At 39.7% G+C, this 25,938-nt stretch overlaps 1 protein-coding gene across 6 annotated transcripts in view; it reads left to right on the top strand.

Annotated features, from left to right (window-relative positions):
- Window positions 1-2,569: 2,569 nt before the first annotated feature.
- Window positions 2,570-25,938, top strand: part of LOC128702366 (transcription elongation regulator 1) — a 219,576-nt gene continuing 196,207 nt past the window's right edge. For 3 of the 6 annotated variants that reach the window (XM_053796597.2, XM_053796599.2, XM_053796595.2), the window contains exon 1: window positions 2,571-2,756. In XM_053796597.2, coding sequence (XP_053652572.1) covers window positions 2,629-2,756 — 128 coding nt within the window. In that variant the 5' untranslated portion in view covers window positions 2,571-2,628. Of the gene's footprint in view, window positions 2,757-25,938 lie in introns of all 6 variants that reach the window. The other 3 variants (XM_053796594.2, XM_053796600.2, XM_053796598.2) reach the window with 3 other exon arrangements.

The following is a 25,938-nucleotide window of genomic DNA, read 5'->3' as shown; positions in this document are numbered from 1 at the left end:
CTTCAACACTAGGGATGCTGTGGAAAATTGCATTTATCTGAATGTATCATTATGTACATAACAGTAAATGAACAAAGATAATTATTATTTATCAGTTAGACAAGTAGGAATTTGGGACACCTAGGTCACAAAAAATGTCCCCCTTCGATACCTACCACTGTCATATCCACAAGTTGCTCTAGACCTATTAATTACAAATGAAAGATGCATCAACAAGAATTCTGGTAAATAAAATTTGGTGGACTGTATATTAAAAATAATAAATAATTATATATATACACATATACATAACTAAAGGAGAATATCTTAAAATCACTCACCAATTTGACTGGAAATCAAGGTGTATCATACTCAGAAAACCTCTGTCTATACATGAAAATAACACTGGCCAGAGTTACAACATCACAGACTTATCTGAGGTTCCTGGAGTTGTCTTGTCCAGTCGCCTGATATCTCAAGTCATGCAGAAATGCACATCCAACAATTTCGCCTCCTATTTGAGAGGTGTCAGCCCAATTTTAACCTCTAGAGCACGAAAAATTCTTCCCATTCACTAACGTCTGTTACTCTCAATTCAAACAAACAATGGCGAGTGTCTTCTGCGCAGGAGCAGCTTCTTCTCATTTTCAATAACATAATTTTTATTATATACAATATAGGACATCTATTTACCTATAAATTACCGTATTTCCAGAAAATATACAGTATTTTCCACAGATGCCAAGCCCATGATGACACTCTTCAGGTCACTTGTTCTATCTAGGCTGGAATATTGCTGCACACTAACAGCACCTTTCAAGGCAGGTGAAATTGCTGACCTAGAAAATGTACAGAGAACCTTCATGGCGAGCATAACGGAGATAAAACACCTCAATTACTGGGAGCGCTTGAGGTTCCTGAGCTTGTATTCTCTGGAACGCAGGCGGAAGAGATACATGATTATATACACCTGGAAAATCCTAGAGGGACTAGTACCGAACTTGCACACGAAAATCTCTCACTACGAAAGCAAAAGACTTGGCAGACGATGCACCATCCACCCAATGAAAAGCAGGGGTGTCACTAGCACGTTAAGAGACCATACAATAAGTGTCAGGGGCCCGAGACTGTTCAACTGCCTCCCAGCATACATAAGGGGGATTACCAATAGACCCCTGGCAGTCTTCAAGCTGGCACTGGACAAGCACCTAGAGTCGGTACCTGACCAGCCGGGCTGTGGGTCGTACGTTGGTTTGCGTGCAGCCAGCAGTAACAGCCTGGTTGATCAGGCCCTGATCCACCGGGGGGGGTCCTGGTTATGGACCGGGCCCCGGGGGGTGCGTTGATCCCCGGAATAACCTCCAGGTACCCATGGGAAGAGTTTAACTCTTCTTCTTCTTCTTCTCCTTCTTCTTCTTCTTCTTCTTCTCCTCCTCCTCCTCCTCCTTCTTCTTCTTCTTCTTCTTCTTCTTCTTCTTATTATTATTATTATTATTATTATTATTATTATTATTATTATTATTATTATTATTATTATTATTATTATTGTTGTTGTTGTACGTTTTCTGTACGTACGGATAAACTTGTGGGTAATGTGATGTAATCTTATATGACAGGAAGAAGGTTGGGGCTAAAATTCCTTGAATCAAAGACCCCAGTGGAAACAGGTCACTTTATCTTACTTTTTTGGGTTATCCTGGGTAATGTACATACATGTTACTAGGTATGATAACTGTATTTATGCGTACCTGTATTTAAATAAACTTACTTAGACCTTCAACATCATCAAAAAGGCATCCCTTTGAATTCACCTGGGACCTTTTATTGGTGCATCGAACACTGACCATTATAAATGACCATAATTTTTAAAGGGGTGGACCGGTAAGCCAGCGGAAGGCCTCGGTCAGATGACCAAAAGCTCCAAAGGCGGGTCATCATCTGACTAAGACCCGCGTCAGGAAACATTTGTCCTGTTTCCTGACGAACCTTACCTAACCTAACCTAACTGACCATTGAGCTACGGGTCCCTTCAGGTGGGAGCAATGACAATTCAGGTCGAGCTTTAGTTTAGCACTTTTATAATAAAACAAATGCATATATACACGTATGCAGTCGCACTTTTCAAATTTACAAGGAAATATAATTAATATGGTTACCCTGAGTGTTAGGACACCCAAGAAAAGCCGGTGTTCTAATTTTTTTGTATCCTAGTTCATGTATCAGTTCATCAAGGAATAATTCATGTACATGATATTAGATAATCCATAGTGTTCATCTGTATTTATGAAAAAAGGTGTCAGTCATGCAAAGCACCATATATTCCCCTTTAAGCCCTACGTGTGTAGGGGAGTACATTGTTTTGCAGAGACGCCACGCATGCGTACTACCTGCAGATGACAGTTTTGCCACATATTCAAGCTCTTCGCAGCTTCTTAATCATTAAAATTATATTGTTTTAGCCATCAGATCCATATAATACTAATTTGTAATGGCGTAAGATTTAATTGCTAGGAAAATAAAGCTTGTTGTGGTCATTTGAATGTGTATTTAGGCTTTAATATAAGGTTCAATTGTTGATCGATTGTTGTGTGAGTTGGTAAGAGTGTGGTAGTGAGGGAGGCAGTGGACGCCATCACACTACACAACAAAATGTCGGAAGACGTAGACGGCCCAGATAAAATTAATGCAGCTCCTGGAGATTCCGGAAACGCAGAAGGCGATAATGATGGGGGTTCTGGACCACCGATGTCCATGCGAGGAGGAAGAGGGGGATTCAGGTGAGGAACATAGAGTGGTTCTTTGAAATTGCTGGAGTGTCCAGGTATTGTGTCCATGCGGGGGAGAATTACTTTTGCTAATTTTAATCTCCCATGGAAGTTTTCTTCATGCTGTAAGGAGCTCTTGGTCCAAGGACCTGGACATGAACCAGATTACTTCTTATTCCAAAGGCGCTGTATAATCACTACAGGTTTTGCGCTTCCCTATAAATTTAATTATTTTCAGTACGCCTGTTTATAATTACTTCAAAAGCAACAACAGAATTTTATATAAACTAGTCACTGCTTGTAGGGGCTGATTTGTGAAGGAAGATTGGGAATAAGACAATGGGATAGATGTAGGTGGAACAATTGTTCCACCTGCTTATTGGGCTCCTCCCGAGGACAAGATTTAGCACTTATTTATGAGTATTATAATAATGATGTACCCGAGGACAATAAGTTTATTTAGGTACAAGTACACTTAAGTACAATTATCATACATAGGACCACAATGGAAACGTCACAAACTTTTTTTTTAGGTTATCCCAGGTTCAATACACATGCTGCTATGTATGATAATCTAAGTAACTATTTGTGAGTAGCTGAATAAGCTTACTTAATTAGTGTAAATTACCTAGGATAATCCAAAACAGTCAGACAAGATTGATGAATTAGATACATTTGTGACATCTGGGTATCTTTACATTGCACCATTCAGTGGCTTTATCAGTACAGTACAATACAATACAATACAAGGACATAATCTAAAGGCAGTAGAAATATATACAAAATATTAGTGGAAGATGAAGTAATCAGTCCCTCTGCCTATGTGCTGGTTATAAAAACTTTTAGTAAGTTTATATAGGCACAAGTATACATAAGTACAATTATACATAGTGTAAATTACCTAGAATAACCCAAGAAAGTCAAAGTGACTTGTTTCCATTTAAAGATTCTTAAAGACAGTGGTGTTTATCACCTGATCCTAGGCTGAGGGACTGATTACATTGTCTTTCACTATCTAATGTCTATATTTTGTCAGTCTTCCTATGTCTGTGTATTGATACAGCCATTGGATGGCAAAAAGCCTACAAAGTAAAAATATCCTGATGTTGCACATGTGTGTAATTCATCACTTGAGAGGATATAGGGTCAACCTCACACAAGGCAGGATGTATGAACAAGTATCCTTACACTTGTTACCCAACAGCAGATATATACCAATGGAAATAAGTCACTTTTTTGTTAAGAGTTTTCCTAGATTTAAAACTGTATAACTCACGGAATCATAATAACAAGATTGCAAACAAACTCACTTTCCATGGGTTAAACCCCACCTGTCCTGTGGTTAGGTCTATATATTTATATGAAACTGATAGTAAAGCTTCATAGATTTTTGTTGACTGCTATAATGCTTACTTCATGTATTATTTAATAATTTACTAGGGACTGAAGCGTCAGTGTTACAGTTGTCACAAATGTACCTGGAGTATACCTACCTCTCCAGGTATAAGTGGAAGGGGTTTTGGGGATCAATGCTCTGGTGACCCGATCTGTGACCAGGCTGCATGGTGTATCAGTGCGTGATCAACCAGGCTGTTACTGCTGGCCACACACAAACCAATGTACCAACATAACCATAGTTTGTGCTGAATGACATTCTGTTAGGTCACTAAGTTTCCAAGTCGTTGAATTTCCAGGTCACTGACATAACCAGTGAATTATCCTGACAGCAGGTTATTAGATAAAATATTACCAAGAGTTATTCAAAAAATTGCTTTGGTTTATTTAAAGTTAAGTAATGATACTGGGTTAGTGTTTACTGATAATTGTACAAAATTTATATGTGGGAGAATTATTCATCTGTAGGAAAATATCTTGAAACCTTGATCTGTCTTTATTTATTTTATTTATTTATTTCCAATTTGAGCACACATACAGAGGTACAAAAAAATACAGATAAGAGCAGCATGCCAAAGCCACTTATACTATGCATAGCATTACGGGCTGGCTTAAAATTTACTTAAGATTAACTAAGCAATGATGAAATCAGTGATAAAACATTAATGTAAACAGATTACTATAAAGCACAAGTGAGTATTACAAAGACAGGTCATATGGTTGCATTCAGTTAGGTTGTGATTCTGTTAGGTAGTGTATTTAAAAAATAATAAAGTTAGATTCGGTTTTAGGTTTAACATTTATGTGATATAATTGTGAGAAACATTTAAGATATACAATTTATAAGGTTCAGTTATTCAGTATTTATTTGGTTTTGGGTGAGTAAGTGATCTTTGAGAAGAGACTTGAATTTATAAACAGGTAGTGTTTCTTTTATATTTACAGGTAATGAATTCCAGATTTTAGGGCCTTTTATGTGCATTGAGTTTTTGCATAGTGTGAGATGGACACGAGGAACATCAAAGAGTGATCTGTGCCTTGTGTTATGGTCATGTGTTCTGTTGAGGTTGGCAAGGAGATGTTTGAGGGGAGGGTTAATATCAGAGTTAAGTGTTCTATGTATGTAATAGGTGCAGTAATAAGTATGGATGTTTTGTATGGTGAGTAGGTTTAGTGTATTGAATATTGGTGGAGTGTGCTGCCTGTAGTGAGAATTTGTTATCATTCTAACTGCAGCCTTTTGTTGAGTAATTAGTGGTCTGAGATGGTTAATTGGAAATGTAGGCGAGATCATTAGTATTCTGTAAAAGCTCTCCCTGTAGGTAGCCTAAATTGTTGCCCAACTCACTTATATAGAGATCCTGACACCACATAGGCTTCATATCCATCAGTCTTTAGTTACATTTTTTTTATGGGTGCTTGTTATTGGGGGAAGGGGGGTTAATTGCCTATGGCAGCTCTTGCCTTACCAGGCCCTGCTTCCTGGTGGTGCTGTATCCATGAAGCTCGTGTAGTGTCATGATCTTAACATACTATTCACATTTTTTGTACACTGGCTGAGTTGTTATAATCATGAGTTTGAAATGGCAAGGCTGCTGTTTTGGTCCTCAGTATTTCTTAGTGTCTTGTTAGTATTAGTTTTATAAAGTGCTTTTGTTAATATCAACTTTTTCCATATATAACTGAGTGTTTATTAGCAATAGTACTGCTCACTGCAATACACTCGATTAATTGGACTTAAGAAATATAGAACACAATCTACTGGGTTGTTTGATTCAGAAACAACACATGAAGTTCATTGGTTAAAGAATTGTCCATTGTTGTGTTCATGGCAAAGCACTCTTCTTTATCCAAAATTGCCATTACTGGCCACAAGCTCCTGTTAGTCCACTAAATTGAGGGTTTACTGTATACTGTACATTAATTGTAACATTACAGTAAGTAAGTAAGTAAGTTTATTCAGGTATACACAAATACAGTTACATAGAATTATCATACATAGCAGCATATGTGTAGAGAACCTAGGATAACCCAAAAAAGTCAGACAGAGTGACTTATTTCGTCTTGAGGCAAGAGCTTTGGGTAGTTGAGATTAAATTGACAAGTACATATATAATGAATCAGATTGGTGTAAGTAGGACCTGCCTAGCTCAAGCTAGTAGTCTAACTGCAATGCTCATCCATTTTTATGCTCCTTACTTCAGTTTTTATATACATGTATACAGTATTTGAGGCTTGAGTATTCTCGTATTAGCTTTGGATTTGCTCAAAATGTTGTCCAGGAAAGAAGTCGCATTTTTTAAATAAGGTTTTCCTAGGTTAAATCAATGTAATGTTCATTTAATGTGTACGTAATGTGTAAACCCCCCCCTTCCCCCTGCAAGACGATAGTGAATTGTGTGTGTTGGGTATGCAAAGAGTAAATAAAAGCTTGGCTAAAATTGAATATTGTCAAATACCTGAGGAAGGGTTGTCCAAGTACTTTTGGCATTTATGTTTGCTTGAGCAGAACAGGATAACTAAGAGGGTATATAAATTTGAGGTGAAAGGAAGGAGAGGTAGGGTTTCTCAGGAAGGGTGGGAGGGAAGAAGGCAAAGGTATTGAGTGCTAGGAGCTTGAACATTTAACAAGATTGTGTGAGCATGATAGATTGGAGTGAGTAGAGATGAATGTTGTGTACGATGACATGCTGGTGGGGAGTGAGTAGAGTACGTAATTGTCGTTGAGGTGGGAAATAGTGTCTGCGCTCTAAAGGAGGGGTGAGGATGCTGCAGTTCAGAGGGTCATCTGAACTGTGATGTCAGCACACCTCTGGCAAGACAGGAATTGAGCGAATGACTGAATGTGCTGCTCCTATTTTTTTGTCACCCTAGCATGGTGGGGGAGTTAGTGATAAAAACGTATTATCATGGCCTTGGAAGTACCAGAGAGTGCTGCTTTAGCATTACTGATAGGGGAACAACATAAGGACAGAGTAGCTTGGTAGTGGGCCTACTGACCCATGGGAGGAAAATCATATTCGTCAGAACTGTAAAGCTTCCCCCCCCCCCAAAAAAAAAAAAAAAAACTATAAAAGGCAGCCATCTGAATCATCACAGTCTAATTCTAGGCACCACACCTCACCCCTTATTGAAATTCCTCAATTTTCTGAATATAAATGTCATTGTACTACTGCGCTGTAATTTTGAATAAAAAAAAAACCTAATCCTCCTACCACTTAAAGATCATTTTCCCCCATGTACATGACCAGATTCAAGGCTGCCAACTATCCCTTCATTTTTTCTTAAAATTTTCTGCATGTACAACAGTCAGATAATATTTTGAATATATTATTATTACTAGTCTCCAAAGATGGGACAAAATCAGGTACTTTTGGCATCATTAGTCTATGCAGTGTTTTCAAAATGTCTGTTAACCTTTTCACTGTTGAGACTCCTGCTCACAAACTTGCTCTCAGTGCTGAAGAATTTTCGAAAGCAAAAAAAAAAAAATTTTTTTTTTCTTATGAAATGATAGAGAATCTTTTCCCAATGGTAATTATACCAAAATTATGAAATTTGATGGGAAACTTAGGGAATTATGCTCTCGTGAAGTTAGTGGTCTCGGCAATTTTGCCCAATTTGAGCCCTGTTTTTAGCCAATTCCATTGTTCCGGCCAACCAAACTCATAGCTATTTCACAAGAACTCCTTTTGTTCTATCAATTGAGTAGAGGAAACTGCCTATTTGCTGATTTCAACTACCCAATAAAGTGATCAGAAATTGGTAATTTGGCCAATTTCATACATATTAAAAAAAGGTAATTTTTAAAATAAGGCTCAGAATTAACAATGCAAACATTCCTAGCACTAAAATAACATTTTCTCTGTTCATTAGTCATGTCTCCAGCCCCTCTTATATTATGCTTGCTTTTCATTTTGATATTTTATTCACACAAAAGAACAGAATATTTACTGTTATGCAGACTACTGCATTATTGTAATAATTGTATAAGTAATGTCAACCCATTCGTGACTGCGTATTAAGCTGGCCAATTGGACACGTATTGGATGGTGACTTCATTTTTTTGCTCTTGAACATTGGAAAAGAATCAAACATTTCCACTAATTTGAGCTCAATTTCAAGGTACTTTTCATCATGAAATAATCAATATCATATCTATTTCTGTAATATATCTTCCACTCTATTAAATGAAACAAAAAAAACGAGAATACAACCAGAAAAACTGTACAAAAATATATACAACTGCTAAGGGTCAGCTAATGATTGAGAAGTGAACTCCATTATTTATTGTCCGATTTGTTTCATTTTTAGTGTACACTAAGAAGCATCTTCCCATCATACATCGCCCAGGTTTCAATATGATCGTCCAACAAACCACAAATACAGTTACATAGATTATTATACATAGCAGCATAGGTGTAGAGAACCTAGGATAACCCCAAAACATCAGTGACTTATTTCCATTGGGGTTCTTTTATGGGGTTCTTTTATGTTGTCTGTGAAGTGCTGCAGTGTTAAAATATAAATGAATAACTTCCGAGATAATCAACGAAATGAGTTTACGTATATCATCGTTAGCCCTGTACTACACTGCATTTTCTTTTAATATAAGCCCCCAAGACAGGGATAGGAGGATGGTACTTTTTATCCCATATCCTCTTATGATTATTATTATTACTATTCATTCTGGAGTATTTACCATGTTTTTGTTATTTATATTGTTTATTACGTCATACTAGACCAATTGTGATAGGTAAATAAGCCGTAGTGTTGATAATAGCATAATAAATCATATTCCTCCCCATCACTAGACTCAGGAGCTCATAGCAACCGACAGTGGCTTCAAAGCCACCTTATCTTTTATGGACAGTGTACAGTGTAGGTGCTTTACAAAACGAGAAGCATTTCTTTTATTCGTTGAAACCATGGCTAGGGCTAAAAGTGAGCAGGTTATAACAATAAATGGAGAAAAAGAAATTGAAATGACTTATACAGCAAGTAGTGCCACCAAACAGTAGCAGCAGGTTGGTGTGGCAACCTTGGAAATTTGAAATTATGCTAGCTGAAATTAGTGCCGGATTACTGATGGAACCGGATAACTGATTGCCAGATTAGTGACGGCTGACCTGTATTCCAATTTATGACCAAATTGAGTAGAGGTGTGCTTATGGCATCCCACTATTACTGAAATGGGATACCAATATCCCACTTCTACTGAAGTGTAATAGTGTGCTGTAGCACATTTATCTTTTGGTTCCTATTTTGGCCATTACAGTATTTGTGAAGTACAGTATTTTAGAGTACACAGCATACAGTACATTTAGCTTCTTTTCCTTGGTTTAAAATTGTGGCCTGTAAGTCTCGGGTATGTAAGCCTACTTACATGCCAGGTGAACCCTATATAGTACATACCCCAACATTCTCATTGGTGTATTAGTTGAAGCCAGTTTACTAGCTACCCAAAGTGTTTGCCTCAGTGTTGCTACCTGGGGATTTGGTTTCACTCATCTACAACCAGGTTGGCAAAACAGTGATGATGAGTGGTAAATTTTTTTCATCTATTTTCTCATATCTTCTTGTGATCTTATGTGGCTATTATGACTTCTATTTTTGCCAGTAAACCAGTGAAGGCATTTCTAGTGTTTTATATCATTATACTCATGTTTCTCAGCTTTGGGAATAATTTTTTTGGTATGGTATGTCTGCATTTTTTCTTTACATGATTTTCTTTGATGTGGATTACTGCTGCATTTTCCAGTTTTGGTCTTAGGTATGTTGTTTACAGTTTTTTTAATACTGTGTTTAATTATGCATATATAGTATCTAAAAGCTTCTTTGAAGCTTGTCAGTGTAGCACAGGTTTATAACTACTGCATGATAATTGTTCTTAATCTTAAATACTACTACACGTATTTATAGTCCGAGGCTTTCGGTATTTGTCAATATACTTGTGTGGCATGTATTTTCTTCCATTTCTATATGTGGTATGTACTTTAAATTGCATGATTAATTTCTTACTCTTTTTGTTTTTGGGACTTCAATTATTGTATTTTTTTTGTGTAGGATGTTTGTATCTGATATGTATTGATAAATCATTTATATAAATTGGAAACAATATTGGGACAAGCTCTGATTCAGGTGGGACTATTAGTGACATGTTCCTATTCATATATCTTTCATCACTTTGCATCTTCGTTTCTAACAAATTTCGTAATACACTGTAATAGTTGACATTTTTTCTAACTTTTGTATTTTTCAGATTAGCCTTTCAGTGGTTACTTTACACAAGCTTTTAAAATCCATATAAATATAATTTGCCTACGTGATTTTCATATACGTATGTATATACTTAATTACTTTGACTGTGGTTGAATTTCTTTAGTAATTCTTATGCAAATAATGGTACCCAGAATGAGGAACAGCTTATCAGAAGAAACTTAAAACTACACAGTGAACAACATTAAAAGGGAATGTAAAAAAAAGAAAGTGCCTGAACTTCAGTACAGTATATATAAATACCCCACCTCTAATAATGTAACCTAAATTATAAAGTACTGTATAGCATTTACATGCATCATGTTATAGTACAGTAGTCTCTACAGATTTTTAGGTTTCCTTATTTGTGATTTTTGATTATCCAGTCTTTTTACTGAAGGGCAATCGGTGAATAGATTCAGTTATCCAATATTTTTTCTTGGCTCGAAAGATTTTCCACTTCAAATTTTTCTTTATTCTGGCCTTTGGCCTGGTGGCAAAAGCTCTCGCTTCACATGGTTAGGGTCTGGGTTCGATTCCTGGCGAGAGTTGAAACATTGGGCGTGTTTCCTTACACCGGTTGTCTATGTCCACCCATCAGTAAAAAATGGGTACCTGGGTGTTAGTCAACTGGTGTGGATTGCATCCTGGGACAAAATTGATCTAATTTGCCTGAAATGCTCTACGTAACGAGTGGCTTTTTATATAGTAATAGTATGTCATTGATGTCAGCTAGGTCTGTATACCTTGTACATGTACAGTATTTGTAGAAATAGATCTTTCTTTCTTTCAACACACCGGCTGTATCCCACCGAGGCGGGGTAGCCCAAAAGGAAAAACAAAAGTTTCTCCTTTTACATTTAGTAATACAGTGGTCCCTCAATAATCGTCCAGCCTGAAAGTCGTTCATTTCGGAAATAGTCCCGTTATTTCGTCTAAACATTGGCTCGCAAATGGTCCGTTAACTCGCTAATCGTCCTTCGTCTGGGACGCGTACTCACGCTCTGAGCCACCTGGACCTGCCTTCCCAGCCAGTGTGCCATGGTTTACCAGTGAGCGACAGTCCTCTCACTTGCTCCTACGAAATATTTCATAATATTCCATTGATTTTAGTGCTTGCAAGTGCTAAATAAGCTACCATGGCTCCAAAGAAAGCTTCTAGTGCCATCCCTTTGGTAAAGAATATGAGAAACACACATAATTTATGAAAAAGTTTGTAGAAAAATACAAAGGTGGTGGTGGTAGAGTGGAAGCAGTTGTGATAGTGGTTGATGGTGGTAGAAGGTAGTAGTGATGATGGTAACAGGTGTAATAGTGGTAGAAGGTGGTAGTGATGGTGGTAGAGGGTTCCTTCTTTAGTGATTCAGCGATTCTACCAACTCCTCCAGTGTTGTTGGAGTTATATAGAGCTACAAGAAACACCACCGCCTCAGCTGCTGCTTCACCAGCATTATGGACGGCTTACTCTCAGTGGCCCTTATATAACCTACAACAACACAACACCTCTCGTGACATACGTAATGACTTATTTTATTCATTCTAGAGTATATTCCGTGTTTCTATGTTATTAATATTGTTTATTATGTCATAGTAGTTGAATTGTGATAGATAAATAAGCCATAGAGTTGATATTAGTGTCATATTCTCCAACAATAAACTTGCCATCCCTCCCTCACACAAACAAGTCTCTAATATTAAAATGGTATAAAATACCGACAGGTTGTTAGGTAAGACACATATGCAACAGTTAGGTATCTTTATTTCGAAACGTTTCGCCTACACAGTAGGCTTCTTCAGTCAAGTACAGAAAAGTTGATAGAAGCAGAAGATACTTGAAGACGATGTAATCAGTCCATCACCCTTAAAGTTTTGAGGTGGTCAGTCCCTCAGTCTGGAGAAGAGCATTGTTCCATAGAATGAAACAATATGTTTCATTCTATGGAACATTCCATATTGTTTCATTCTATGGAACAATGCTCTTCTCCAGACTGAGGGACTGACCACCTCAAAACTTTAAGGGTGATGGACTGATTACATCGTCTTCAAGTATCTTCTGCTTCTATCAACTTTTCTGTACTCGACTGAAGAAGCCTACTGTGTAGGCGAAACGTTTCGAAATAAAGATACCTAACTGTTGCATATGTGTCTTGCCTAACAAGTCTCTAATAAGAACATAAGAAAGGAGGAACACTGCAATAGGCCTGTTGGCCCATACTAGGCAAGTGCTTTACAATCCTTCCCACTAAGAACATAACAATGGAAGAACACTGCAGGTCTACTGGCCCATACAAGGCAGGTCCTTATCAGAATGACCTCTACCCAAAAGCTACCCAAGAATTTACTCCCGTACCCAATGACACAAATCAAACTCGGCCCCTCCCACTCATATATTTGTCCAATCTCTTCGTAAAGCTAACAAAGGTCCTAGCCTCGATCACCCTACTGGTAAGTGTGATGTTAAGTAAGAACATAAGAACTTAAGAAAGTAGGAACACTGCAACAGGCCTGCTGACCCATACTAGGTAGGTCTTTCACAAATCCAACCCACTAACAGAACAAATGCTACCCAAGCAATAAGCTCAGGTGCAAGTCCGACTCAAATCCAACCCCTCTCACTCGTGTATTTATCCAACCTAAATTTGAAACTACCCAAGCCATAGCTTTTAGAACATAAAGGAGGTACACTGCAATAAGCCTGTTGGCCCATACTAGGCCGGTCCTTCACAAATCCAACCCACTAACAGAGGAAATGCTACCCAAGCAATAAGCTCAGGTGCAAGTCCGACTCAAATCCAACCCCTCTCACTCGTGTATTTATCCAACCTAAATTTGAAACTACCCAATGTTTTAGCTTCTATCACCCTACTAGGCAGACCGTTTCACTCATCAACTACCCCTATTACCAATGTTCATTTATACATTTTATTAGTGCTTTACATTTATTTGGCATTTTTTCTGCATGTAAATCTATATTTATGCTAGGGAAGTGACCCCTGAAGTGACCTAGAGTCCTTATGGACGGGAATTCCCCTTCCAAACAATAACCTCTCTTCCCTCTCTCCTCCTCCCTGTCTTCCATTCATCAACAACAGCCTTCAATAAAGGTAACTGTCATGTTGAATGTTCATTCTTTTGTGCATGTTAATCTATCTTTTAGGTAAAAAAAAAAATTGTTGTTGATACTTCTGGGTGTCTGGAACGAATTAATTGGATTTACATTATTTCTTATGGGGAAAATTGTTTCAAAAATCGTCTATTTCGATAATAGTCCCACTTCCAGGAACGGATTAAGGACGATAATTGAGGGACCACTGTATATACAGGAGAAGGGGTTACTAGCCCCTTGCATTTTAGTCGCCTCCTACAACACGCATGGCTTATGGAGGAAGAATTCTGTTCCACTTCTCCATGGAGAAATAGATATGATTATTATTATTATTATGAATATCAATATTAACTAAAAATTTCATGAAGACTTAATTTTGTAACAGTAATCGCTGTTTCTAGTTTCATGGGACCTCTAGGAACGTAACCCTGTGAATTTGTAGGGATAACATGGCAGTGATGCAATAATTATTTGTAATAAGAAACATTTAAAGCATTTTGAAATCAGTCAGTCGTGTTTATAATAATTTTTTTTTTAACAAGTCGGCCGTCTCCCACTGAGGCAGGGTGTCCCAAAAAGAAAGAAAAAAATCCCCAAAAAGAAAATACTTTCATTATCATTCAACACTTTCACCTCACTCACACATAATCACTGTTTTTGCAGAGGTGCTCAGAACACGACAGTTTAGAAGAATATACGTATAGAGACACACAACATATCCCTCCAAACCACTAATATCCCGAACCTCTCCTTTAGAGTGAAGGCATTGTACTTCCCATTTCCAGGAGTCAAGTCCGGCTATATAAAAATAACTGGTTTCCCTGAATCCTTTCACTAAATATTACCCTGCTCACACTCCAACAGATTGTCAGGCCCCAAATACCATTTGTCTCCATTCACTCCTATCGAACACGCGCTTCTTCCCCATGCTGGAAATCCAAGCCCCTCGTCCACAAAACCTCCCTTACCTCTTCCTTCCAAACTTTTCGAGGACGACCCCTACCCCGCCTTCCTTCACCTACAGATTTATACGCTCTCCATGTCATTCTACTTTGATCCATTCTCTCTAAATGACCAAACCACCTCAACAACCCCTCTTCAGCCCTCTGACTAATACTTTTATTAACTCCACACCTTCTCCTAATTTCCACACTCCAAATTTTCTGCATAATATTTACACCACACATTGCCCTTAGACAGGACATCTCCACTGCCTCCAACTGCCTCCTTGCTGCTGCATTCACAACCCAAGCTTCACACCCATATAAGAGTGTTGGTACTACTATACTTTCATACATTCTCTTCTTTGCCTCCATAGATAACGTTTTTTGTCTCCACATATACCTCAACACACCACTCGCCTTTTTTCCCTCATCAATTCTATGATTAACCTCATCCTTCATAAATCCATCCGCCGACACGTCAACTCCCAAGTATCTGAAAACATTCACTTCTTCCATACTCCTCCTCCCCAATTTAATATCCAATTTTTCTTTATCTAAATCATTTGATACCCTCATCACCTTACTCTTTTCTATGTTCACTTTCAACTTCCTACCTTTACACATACTCCCAAACTCATCCACTAACCTTTGCAATTTTTGTTTAGAATCTCCCATAAGCACAGTATCATCAGCAAAAAGCAACTGTGTCAATTCCCATTTTGTATTTAATTCCCCATAATTTAATCCCACCCCTCTCCTGAACACCCTAGCATTTACTTCTTTTACAACCCCATCTGTAAATATATTAAACAACCATGGTGACATTACATATCCCTGTCCATGACCTACTTTTACTGGGAAGTGGTCTCCCTCTCTTCTACACACCCTAACCTGAGCCTCACTATCTTCATAAAAACTCTTTACAGCATTTAGTAACTTATCACCTATTCCATATACACCTACCATCCGACTTACAACCTGCTCGTCTTAGACCACTCGACTTTCAACCGTGTTTTTTATGCCAAATTTCTGGGAAATGAACAACTATTTGTGTTGTACACAGTGTTTATCCTAAACCTTTCAGTATAAAATACAGTACAAACAGCATAAAAAGTAAAGTAAAACATGAAATACCAAAATAAAACAATAAAATAGTCATTACAAAAATGTTTTTTTGATATTCAGTAGTAAAGTTCGACTTACGACCATTTCGACTTACGACCGGTTTCTCGGAACCGAACTCGATCGTAAGTCGGATGGTAGGTGTACTTGCAACATCTGCCACATTGCTTCCCTATCCACTCTCTCGTATGCCTTTTCTAAATCCATAAATGCAATAAAAACTTTATTTAAATACTGTTCACATATATGCTTCAATGTAAACACTTAATCTACACATCCCCTACCCACTCTGAAACCTTGCTCATCCGCAATCGTACATTCTGTCTTACCTCTTAATTCTTTCAATTATAACCCTACCGTACACTTTTCCTGGTATACTCAGTAAACTTACTCCTCTATAATTTTTACAATCTCTTGTCCCCCTTCCCTTTATATAAAGGGACTGTACATGCTCTCTGCCAATCCCTAGGTACCTTCCCCTCTTTCATATATATATATTAAACAAAAATATCAACCACTCCAACACTATATCCCCCCCTGCTTTTAACATTTCTGTCATGATCCCGTCGGTTCCAGCTGCTTTACCCTCTTTCATTCTACGTAATGCCTCACTCACCTCCCCACACTCGCATCCTGTTCTTCTTCACTCCTAAAAGATGGTATACCTCTCTGGCCAGTGCATGAAATTACTGCCTCCCTGTCTTCCTCAACATTTAAAAGCTCTTCAAAATATTCTCGCCATCTACCCAAAACCTCCATCTTCCCATCTACTAGCTCCCCTACTCTGTTTTTAACTGACAAATCCATTTGTTCTCTAGGCTTTCTTAACTTGTTTAACTCGCTCCAAAAATTTTTCTTTTTTTCATTAAAATTTCTTGACAGTGCCTCTCCCACTCTATCATCTGCTCTCCTTTTGCACTCTCTCACCACTCTTCACCTTTCTTTTACTCTCCATATACTCTACTCTTCTTATAACACTTCTGCTTTGTAAAAACTTCTCATAAGCTAACTTTTTCTCTTTTTATCACACCCTTTACTTCATCATTCCACCAATTACTACACTTTCCTCCTGCACCCACCCTACTATAAGCATAAACTTCTGCCCCCACTTTCTAATACTGCATTTTTAAAACTATTCCAACCCTCTTCAACCCCCCCACTACTCATACTTGCCCCAGTGCACCTTTCTGCCAATAGTTGCTTATATCTCGCCCGAACTTCCTCCCTTAGTTTATACACTTTCACCTCCCTCTTGCTTGTTGTTGCCATTTTCCTCTTTTCCCATCTACCTCTTACTCTTAACTGTAGTTACAACTAAATAATGATCTGATATATCAGTTGCCCCCTCTATAAATGTGTACATCCTGGAGCCTACCCATCAACCTTTTATCCACCAACACATAATCTAAGAAACTACTTTCATTACGTGCTATGTCATACCTTGTATATTTATTTATCCTCCTCTTCATAAAATATGTATTATTTATTACCAAACCTCTCTCTACACATAGCTCAATTTAAAGGCTCTCCATTTTCATTTACCCCTGTCACCCAAAGTTACCTTCTACTCCCTCCACAACATTTTTGCCCACTTTAGCATTGAAATCCCCAACCACCATTACTCTCACACTTGGTTCAAAACTCCCCACGCATTCACTCAACATTTCCCAAAATCTTTCTCTCTCTACACTTCTCTCTTCTCCAGGTGCATATACACTTACTGTAACCCACTTTTCACATCCAGTCTTTATTTTACTCCACATAATCCTTGAATTAATACATTTATAGTCCCCCTTTTCCTGTCATAACTTATCCTTCAACATTATTGCTACTCCTTCTTTAGCTCTAACTCTATTTGAAACCCCTGACCTAATCCCATTTATTCCTCTCCCCTGAAACTCTACCACCCCTTTCAGCTTTGTTTCACTTAAAGCCAGGACATCCAGCTTCTTCTCATTCATAACATCCACAGTCATCTCTTTCTTATCATTTGCACAACATCCACACACTTTCAGATTTCCCACTTTGACAATTTTCTTATTCTTTTTAGTAATTATTACAGGAAAAGGGATTACTAGCCCATTGTTCCCGGCATTTTAGTTGACTTTTACAACACGCATGGCTTACGGAGGAAGGATTCTTATTCCACATCCCCTTCCACTTCCACTTCGTCTGGAAAATAAGGAGAATCTGATGATGAAAAAGGTAGGTGGTGTGTCGAGGCATCTGTGGAAAAGTTTATCACGGGAGGCAAAATGAAAATGTACCCGAGTACAGTGGACCCCCGGTTAACGATTTTAATCCGTGCAAGAGGGCTCATCGTTATGCGAAATAATCGTTATGCGAATGAATTTTCCCCATAAGAAATAATGGAAATAAAATTAATCCGTGCAAGACGCCCAAAAGTATGAAAAAATTTTTTTTTTACCACATGAAATGTTAATTTTAATACACACAAACTGAAAAAGGCATGCACAATTACATGACACTTACTTTTATTGAAGATCTGGTGATGATTGATGGGATGGGAGGAGGGGAGAGCATTATCTTCTTACTGTTTAGAAGGGGAATCCCCTTCCATTAGGACTTGAGGTAGCAAGTCCTTTTCTGGGGTTACTTCCCTTCTTCTTTTAATGCCACTAGGACCAGCTTGAGAGTCACTGGACCTCTGTCGCACAACAAATCTGTCCATAGAGCTCTGTACCTCCCGTTCCTTCAAGACTTTCCTAAAATGGGCCATAACATTGTCATTGAAATAGTCACAAGCATGGCTTGCAACAGCTGTGTCAGGGTGATTTTCATCTATAAAGGTTTGCAGTTCAACCCACTCTGCACACATTTCCTTAATCTTTGAAGTAGGCACAATGGATTCCACAACTGGCATAGGCTTCTCAGGGTTAGCCCCAAACCCTTCAAAATCTTTCTTAATTTCCATACTAATTCTCACCCTTTTTACCACAGGGTTGGCACTAGAAGCTTTCTTGGGGCCCATGGTCACTTATTTTCCAGAAACAGCACCGAAAATACTGTAATAATACGAAATATTCCGAGTGTATGCTTGGATGTTACCGCGGAGGCTGGCTGGTAAACAATGGGACGGAGCGGCACATGTGAGGCTGGCTGAGGGCACATTGGACGCGTCTCGGACGAAAATCGGTATGCGGGTTTTTAATCGGTATGCGGGGCAAAAATTTTGCGATAAAAGTAATCGTTATGCGGAAAAATCGCTATGCGATGCCATCGTTATGCGGGGGTCCACTGTATATTGATACCATTTTTAAGTGAGTGTGAGGTATGCACTTGAAACATTACAATGAAGAGATGACAGTGATGTATTTTCTTTTAACATGCCAGCTGTCTCCCACCTAGGTAAGGTGACCTGATATAAATAACAATGGTTATAGGGTCAGGTAGCAGTTAGTGATAGGCTTCGGAGGCAATGTGTAGGTTTATTGGTGTTCTTGGTTACAGGCAGTGTGTTTGATTGCCCTGGGGGGCCAGCCTGGCCCCCAGCCTTGCAAGGGAGAGAGGGGGCTGTTGTCGGTAGGTGGGATCAGCGCATAGTGAGAGAGAGAGCGTCTTGCAGCCTGAGGTCATGCCTAAGGCCGCGAGATGGCAGCATTGGTTTGTGGGGGACATTCCCCTAGCAGCAGGCATGGGAAATAGGAATGGGGGTAGGCATACCCAGCTACACTGAAAGAGAAGACACTTTCCCCTTCATTCATTCCATCACTTGTCTTACCAGAAGCATGCTGACATGGCATGTCTTAAGACCCTCCAAACTGTAATACTGTATTCCCATCTCAGTGAAGGTAATGTACTTTCACCTCCAGGATCGAAGTCCAGCTAGCCAATCTCTCGAAGTCCCTTCATAAATGTTACCTTACTCACACTTCAGCAGCACATCAAATCATAAAAACTATTTGCCTCCACTCCTATCTAACATGCTCACACAAGCCTGTTTGAAGTACAGTATATAAAGCAGAGTAAGGAGCATAGAAATTACAAGACGGGGGTATACAAAGTGTAGTTCAGAAAACAGGGGTCATGTAGAAAAGATGAAGCAGAATAGCTTGACAGGAAGGTGCATAAATCCAGGGTAGACAGAAAGAATGTTTGGAAGGACAGGGTGAAAGCAATTTTTAGTAGTAGGGGCTTTAGTGTCCTGCAGGCATGTATGAACAAGATAGATACTAATAATTGGAGACAAGTAATTTTGGGATTTGATGTGCTGTTTTGAGGTGAGCAAGGTAGCATTTATGAAATGATCCGAGAAAACCAATTAGCTGGACTTAGTGGGAAGTACAGTGCTTGCATTGAAGGATTGGTGATGTTTCAGCTCAGTGGGTTATTTGAATTACGACATTTTGTGTATTTATGGCATGACTAATATTGCATAAGTGAAGGTGAAATTTTTTTGTTTCTTTGGGTCACCCTGTTTTGGGAGGAGATGGCTTATGTAAAAAGCTTCTGCAATTAAATGTTTATTTTAACGTTGAATTTGAAAAATTACACCTACCATTTAATTTTTAATCTATATAATTAGTAAATTGCAATATTAATATTCGTACATTAAAAGGGGGAAAAAGGGTGTCAGGGAAAATGAGTTCTCATGCCGTTCTTAAGTTGTAGATAACCTCATTGAGGCCATTTCTCATCTAGATGGCCCAGAGGAAAAATGTTTACCACCCCTCATTTCCCTGCTGTCTTGATAGAAGTGTACTTAAAACAATTCAAATAACCTACTGAACTGCAGTATTCCCCGTCCATCCTTCAGATTAGAGGTGCTGCACCTTCCACCTCCAAAATTCATTTACCTCTGACTGGTTTATGTAATCTCTTCATAGATGTTCATACTCCAATAGCATATCAAATCTCAAAATCCACTTGTCTCCACTTGGACTAAAATAATACATTCTACCTGCTGCATGCTCAAGCTCCTATCACTTAGTTAAAACCACCTTCACACCCTTGCTCTACATTTCTGGGACATCCCTTACATCACTTTCATAGATTCATACACACTTTTGGTTGGCTTATCTTGACTTATCCATTCTAAATCACCCGAGTATCTCGACTGAGTTAACCTTTCATACCATGATGCTGTCGTCTGATGTGTTCAGTCTATTTTCTGCATAAAATTAAAACCATACATACTTCAGCACAAAATAAGTGCCTCCAGTCTTCTCAGTACAACATTCAAAGACCATACTTTACATGGAAAAAAAAAAAAATGGGTCCATTATACTCTGGTACACTACCTGTTTTTGTATCTATTGATAAACTTCTTTCCTTCCAGACTCAGCACTCCAACTGGCCCCCCCCCTCTTTTTTTTTTTCATCAATTCTATAATTCACATTTTTTTGTACTGCCTATCTACTGATAGGCAGTTACTCTAGATACCATGCAGGGGTTGGCTGTGGTGATTAGAATCCTGAGGTTGGTCCCGGGAAGTGCTCGAGAATGATCAGTAGACATGAACCATCAAAGGCATTGTAGCAACAGTGGTAGTGGTGATATTTGTAGCAGTAGAAATCAAACTCAGATTCCACCTTTCCTAGACATGCATGTTTTTCTGTCGTGGAACCATGTCACCCACTTCTGCTAGTCAGCATTATGGCTGGGGGGAGTGAAGGCAGGGAAAAAAACTTTATATATACTAGTCACATTTTAAATATCTAGACATAGATAGTTAAACTAGTTAGTCCACTGTAGTTAGACTTGATAGGGACCATGTGGTATGCTATCTTCCTCATTTTCTTTTATCCTCTATATTTTCATCCCTATTTTCTTTTTATTTTCCTTTCTTTTTCCTTGTTTTTTTTTTTCTTTGCCACATTGGCCATCTCCCAAGGTAGGGTGACCCAGATATGAAATACATTGACCATTATTCATTCTAGTCGTCCTGGTTGAAATGTGCAAACATTACAATTCAAATTACCATGCAAAACTACTCAGCTCTCCTTTGGTTTGGAGAGTCAGTTGTGGGCACGATGAGAAAACAGTCTCAGCATCTGTGGTCCCAGACGTTAACATTGTACCACAGGATATCAGAAACACTTCTGGAACAAGGGTAAATATCTTAGAGAAAACTCTACAATTTCCTCCATCAATTGGATTGTGATGGATATATGGGCCAATGGGCCATCAGCAGCAACAGCCTGGTTGACCGTGCAAGCACCAGAAAAGATTGGTCCAGGACTGGGTTACAGGAGTAGGACAACTTGGAACCCATGGAGATAGTTATCTTTTGGTCACACTATCTTAGAGAGTGTGAGTGAGAGAGTGTGAGTGAGAGTGTGAGTGAGAGAGAGTGTGAGTGAGAGAGAGTGTGAGTGAGAGAGAGTGTGAGTGAGAGAGAGTGTGAGTGAGAGAGAGTGTGAGTGAGAGAGAGTGTGAGTGAGAGAGAGTGTGAGTGAGAGAGAGTGTGAGTGAGAGAGAGTGTGAGTGAGAGAGAGTGTGAGTGAGAGAGAGTGTGAGTGAGAGAGTGTGAGTGAGAGAGTGTGAGTGAGAGTGTGTGAGTGAGTGTGAGTGAGAGAGTGAGTGAGAGAGTGTGAGTGAGAGAGAGTGTGAGTGAGAGAGTGAGAGAGGGAGTGTGAGTGAGAGAGGGAGTGTGAGTGAGAGAGGGAGTGTGAGTGTGAGAGGGAGTGTGAGTGTGAGAGTGTGAGAGTGTGAGAGTGTGAGAGTGTGAGAGTGTGAGAGAGTGTGAGAGAGTGTGAGAGAGTGTGAGAGAGTGTGAGAGAGTGTGAGAGAGTGTGAGAGAGTGTGAGAGAGTGTGAGAGAGTGTGAGAGAGTGTGTGAGAGTGTGTGAGAGTGTGTGAGAGTGTGAGAGAGTGTGAGAGAGTGTGTGAGAGTGTGTGAGTGTGTGAGTGTGAGAGTGTGTGAGAGTGTGTGAGAGTGTGTGAGAGTGTGTGAGAGTGTGTGAGAGTGTGTGAGAGTGTGTGAGAGTGTGTGAGAGTGTGTGAGAGTGTGTGAGAGTGTGTGAGAGTGTGTGAGAGTGTGTGAGAGTGTGTGAGAGTGTGTGAGAGTGTGTGAGAGTGTGTGAGAGTGTGTGAGAGTGTGTGAGTGTGTGTGAGTGTGTGTGAGAGTGTGTGAGAGTGTGTGAGAGTGTGTGAGAGTGTGTGAGAGTGTGTGAGAGTGTGTGAGAGTGTGTGAGAGTGTGTGAGAGTGTGTGAGAGTGTGTGAGAGTGTGTGAGAGTGTGTGAGAGTGTGTGAGAGTGTGAGAGAGTGTGAGAGAGTGTGAGAGAGTGTGAGTGAGTGTGTGTGTGAGTGAGTGTGTGTGTGAGAGTGTGAGTGTGTGAGTGTGTGAGTGTGTGAGTGTGTGAGTGTGTGAGTGTGAGAGTGAGTGAGTGTGAGAGAGTGCATGTGTGTATACTCGCCTAGTTGTGGTTGCAGGGGTCAAGTCATAGCTCCTGGCCCTGCCTCTTCACTGGTCACTATTGGGTCACTTCCTGCTCCATGCGCTTTATCATACCTTTTCTTGAAGATATATATATGGATCCTGCCTCCACTACGTCATTTCCCAGACTATTCCACTTCCTTACAACTCTGTGACTAAAGAAATGCTTCCAAATGTCCCTGTGATTCATCTGAGTCTTCAAATTCCAACGGTGATCTCTTGTTGCTGCGTCCCATCTCCGTAACATCCTGTCTCTGTCCACCTTGTCAATTCCTCTCAGTATTTTATATGTTATCATATCCCCCCTCTCTCTCCTGTCTTCCAGTGTCAAGTCAATTTCCATTGGCCTCTCGTGCCCTTTAGCCCCGGGACTAGCCTTGTTGCAAACCTTTGCACTTTCTCTAGTTTCCTCGCATGCTTGGTTAGGTGAGGGTTCCAAACTGGTGCTGCATACTCCAATATGGGCCTAATGTACACAGTGTACAGGGTCCTGAATGACTTCCTCTTTAGATGTCAGAATGCTGTTATTAGGTTTGCCAGGTGCTCGTATGCTGCAGCAGTTATTTGGTTGATGGGCACCACAGGAGATGTACCTGGTGTTATACTCAACCCAAGATCTTCCTTGAGTAAAGTTTGTAGGCTCTGGGCCCCATAGATTGTACTCCGTCTGTGGTCTTCTTTGCCCTTCCCCAATCTTCATGACTTTGCACTTGGTGGGGTTGAACTCCAGGAGCCATTAGCTGGACCAGGCCTGCAGCCTGTCTAGACCCTCCTGTAGTTCTGCCTGATCCTCGTCCAATTGAATTCTTCTCATCAACTTCACATCATCTGCAAACAGGGACACTTGGGAGTTTATTCCTTCCGCCATGTTGTTCACAAATACCAGAAACAGCACCGGTCCTAGGACTGATCCCTGTGGCACCCCGCTCGTTACAGGCGCCTACTCTGGCACCTCGCCACGTACCATGACTTGCTGCTGTTTTCCTGATCCATTGTAGTGCCTTCCCTGTTATCCCTGCCTGGTCCTCCAGCTTTTGCACTAATCTCTTGTGTGGAACTGTCAAACACCTTTTTACAGTCCAAGAAAATGCAATCTACCCACCCCTCTCTCTCTTCTTACTGCCATTACCCTGCCATAGAACTCCAGTAGGTTTGCGATGCAGGATTTCCCGTCCCTGAAACCGTGCTGGCTCTCGTTGATAAGCTCATTTCTTTCTAGGTGCTCCACCACTCTTCTGATAATTTTCTCCATGACCTTGCATACTATACACGTCAGTGACACTAGTTTGTAGTTAAATGCTTCGTGTCTGTCTCCCTTTTTAAAAATTGGGACTATATTTACTGTCTTCCATACTTCTGGTAGTCGCCCTGTTTCAGTAGATGTGTTGAAGATAGTTGTTAGTGGTACGTGAAGCGCCTCTGCTCCCTCTCTCAGGACGCATGGAGAGATGTTATCCAGCCCCATCTCTTTTGAGGTATCTAGCTTGCTTAGCAGCCTCTTCACTTCTTCCTCGGTTGTATGTGTTGTGTCCAGCAGTTGGTGTACCCCACCTCTCCACCTTTCTGGAGGCGCTTCTGTCTCCTCTGAAAACTTCTTTGAATCTCCTGTTGAGCTCCTCACATTGCGGTCATTTTTTGCGACCTCCCCTCCTTCCTTCCTTAGCCTGATTACCTGGTCCTTGACTGTTGTTTTCCTCCTGATGTGGCTGTACAACAGCTTTAGATCAGATTTGGCTTTCGCTGCTATGTCTTTCTCGTATTGTCTTTGGGCCTCTCTTCTTACCGTAAGTTCATATTCATTTCTGGCTCTACAACTGCTCTCCATATTCTCCTGGGTCCTTTGCCTTCTATACTTCTTCCATTCCCTAGCACACTTAGTTTTGGTCTCCCTGCACTTTTGGGTGAACCACGGGCTCATCCTGGCTTTTTTGTTATTCCTGTTACCCTTGGGTACAAACCTCTCCTCAACTTCCTTGCATATTGTTGCCACATATTCCATCATCTCATTTACTGACTTCCCTGCCAGTTCTCTTTCCCACTGAATCCTGTTCAGGAAGTTCTTCGTGCTTGCATAGTCCCCTTTCTTGCAGTTTGGCTTCATTCATCTGACCCTTCCTCTCTGTCTGTCTCTGTCTCTCTCTGTCTCTGTCTCTCTGTGTCTGTCTCTGTCTCTGTCTGTCTGTCTCTGTCTCTGTCTGTCTGTCTCTGTCTGTCTCTCTCTCTGCCTTTTTTTTTCACAGGGTTTGACAAGGTTAGGTTAACCCTTTCAGGGTTTCGGCCATACTAGTACGGCTTACGTGCCAGGGTCCTTGACGTACTAGTACTCATAAGTTCTAGCGCCTTCAAACCTAGCGAGAGAAAGCTGGTAGGCCTACATATGAAAGAAGGGGTCTATGTGGTCAGTGTGCACGGTATAAAAAAAATCGTGCAGCACACAGTGCGTAATGAGAAAAAAAAACTTTGTTTTTTGGATTAAAACAGTGACTTTGCACTATATTTTCATATGGTATTTATTGTTGTATTCTAGTTTTCCTGATCTCATTTGATAAAATGGAAGACATATTACAGAAATTGAGATGATTTTGACTGGTTTTACAATGAAAAGTACCTTGAAATGTTCAATTTTTACCAAAGTTCAAAAGCAAACAAATCATGTTAAGCACCCAATACACGTCAACTGGCAAGTTTAATATTCTCTTACAAGTGCGCCGATATTATTTATACCATTTCTACACTAATGCAGTAGTCTGCATAACAGTAAATCCTCTATTTTTTGTGTGAATAAAAATTCAAAATGGAAAGCAAAAGAATGTAAGAGGGGCGTGGGGACATGACTAATAAACAGAGGAAATGTTATTTTAGTGCCAGGAATGTCTTTCTTGTTTATTCTGGACCCTATTTGGAAAATAGCATCTTTCGAAATTTGTGTGAAATTGGCAAAATTGCTAAATTCTGACCACTGTATTGGA

The sequence above is a fragment of the Cherax quadricarinatus genome, chromosome 80 (genome assembly GCF_038502225.1).
Source record: "Cherax quadricarinatus isolate ZL_2023a chromosome 80, ASM3850222v1, whole genome shotgun sequence".
Lineage (NCBI taxonomy): Eukaryota > Metazoa > Arthropoda > Malacostraca > Decapoda > Parastacidae > Cherax > Cherax quadricarinatus.
Note: the sequence above shows the minus strand (reverse complement) of the source record. Positions and strands in the feature narration are given on the sequence as shown.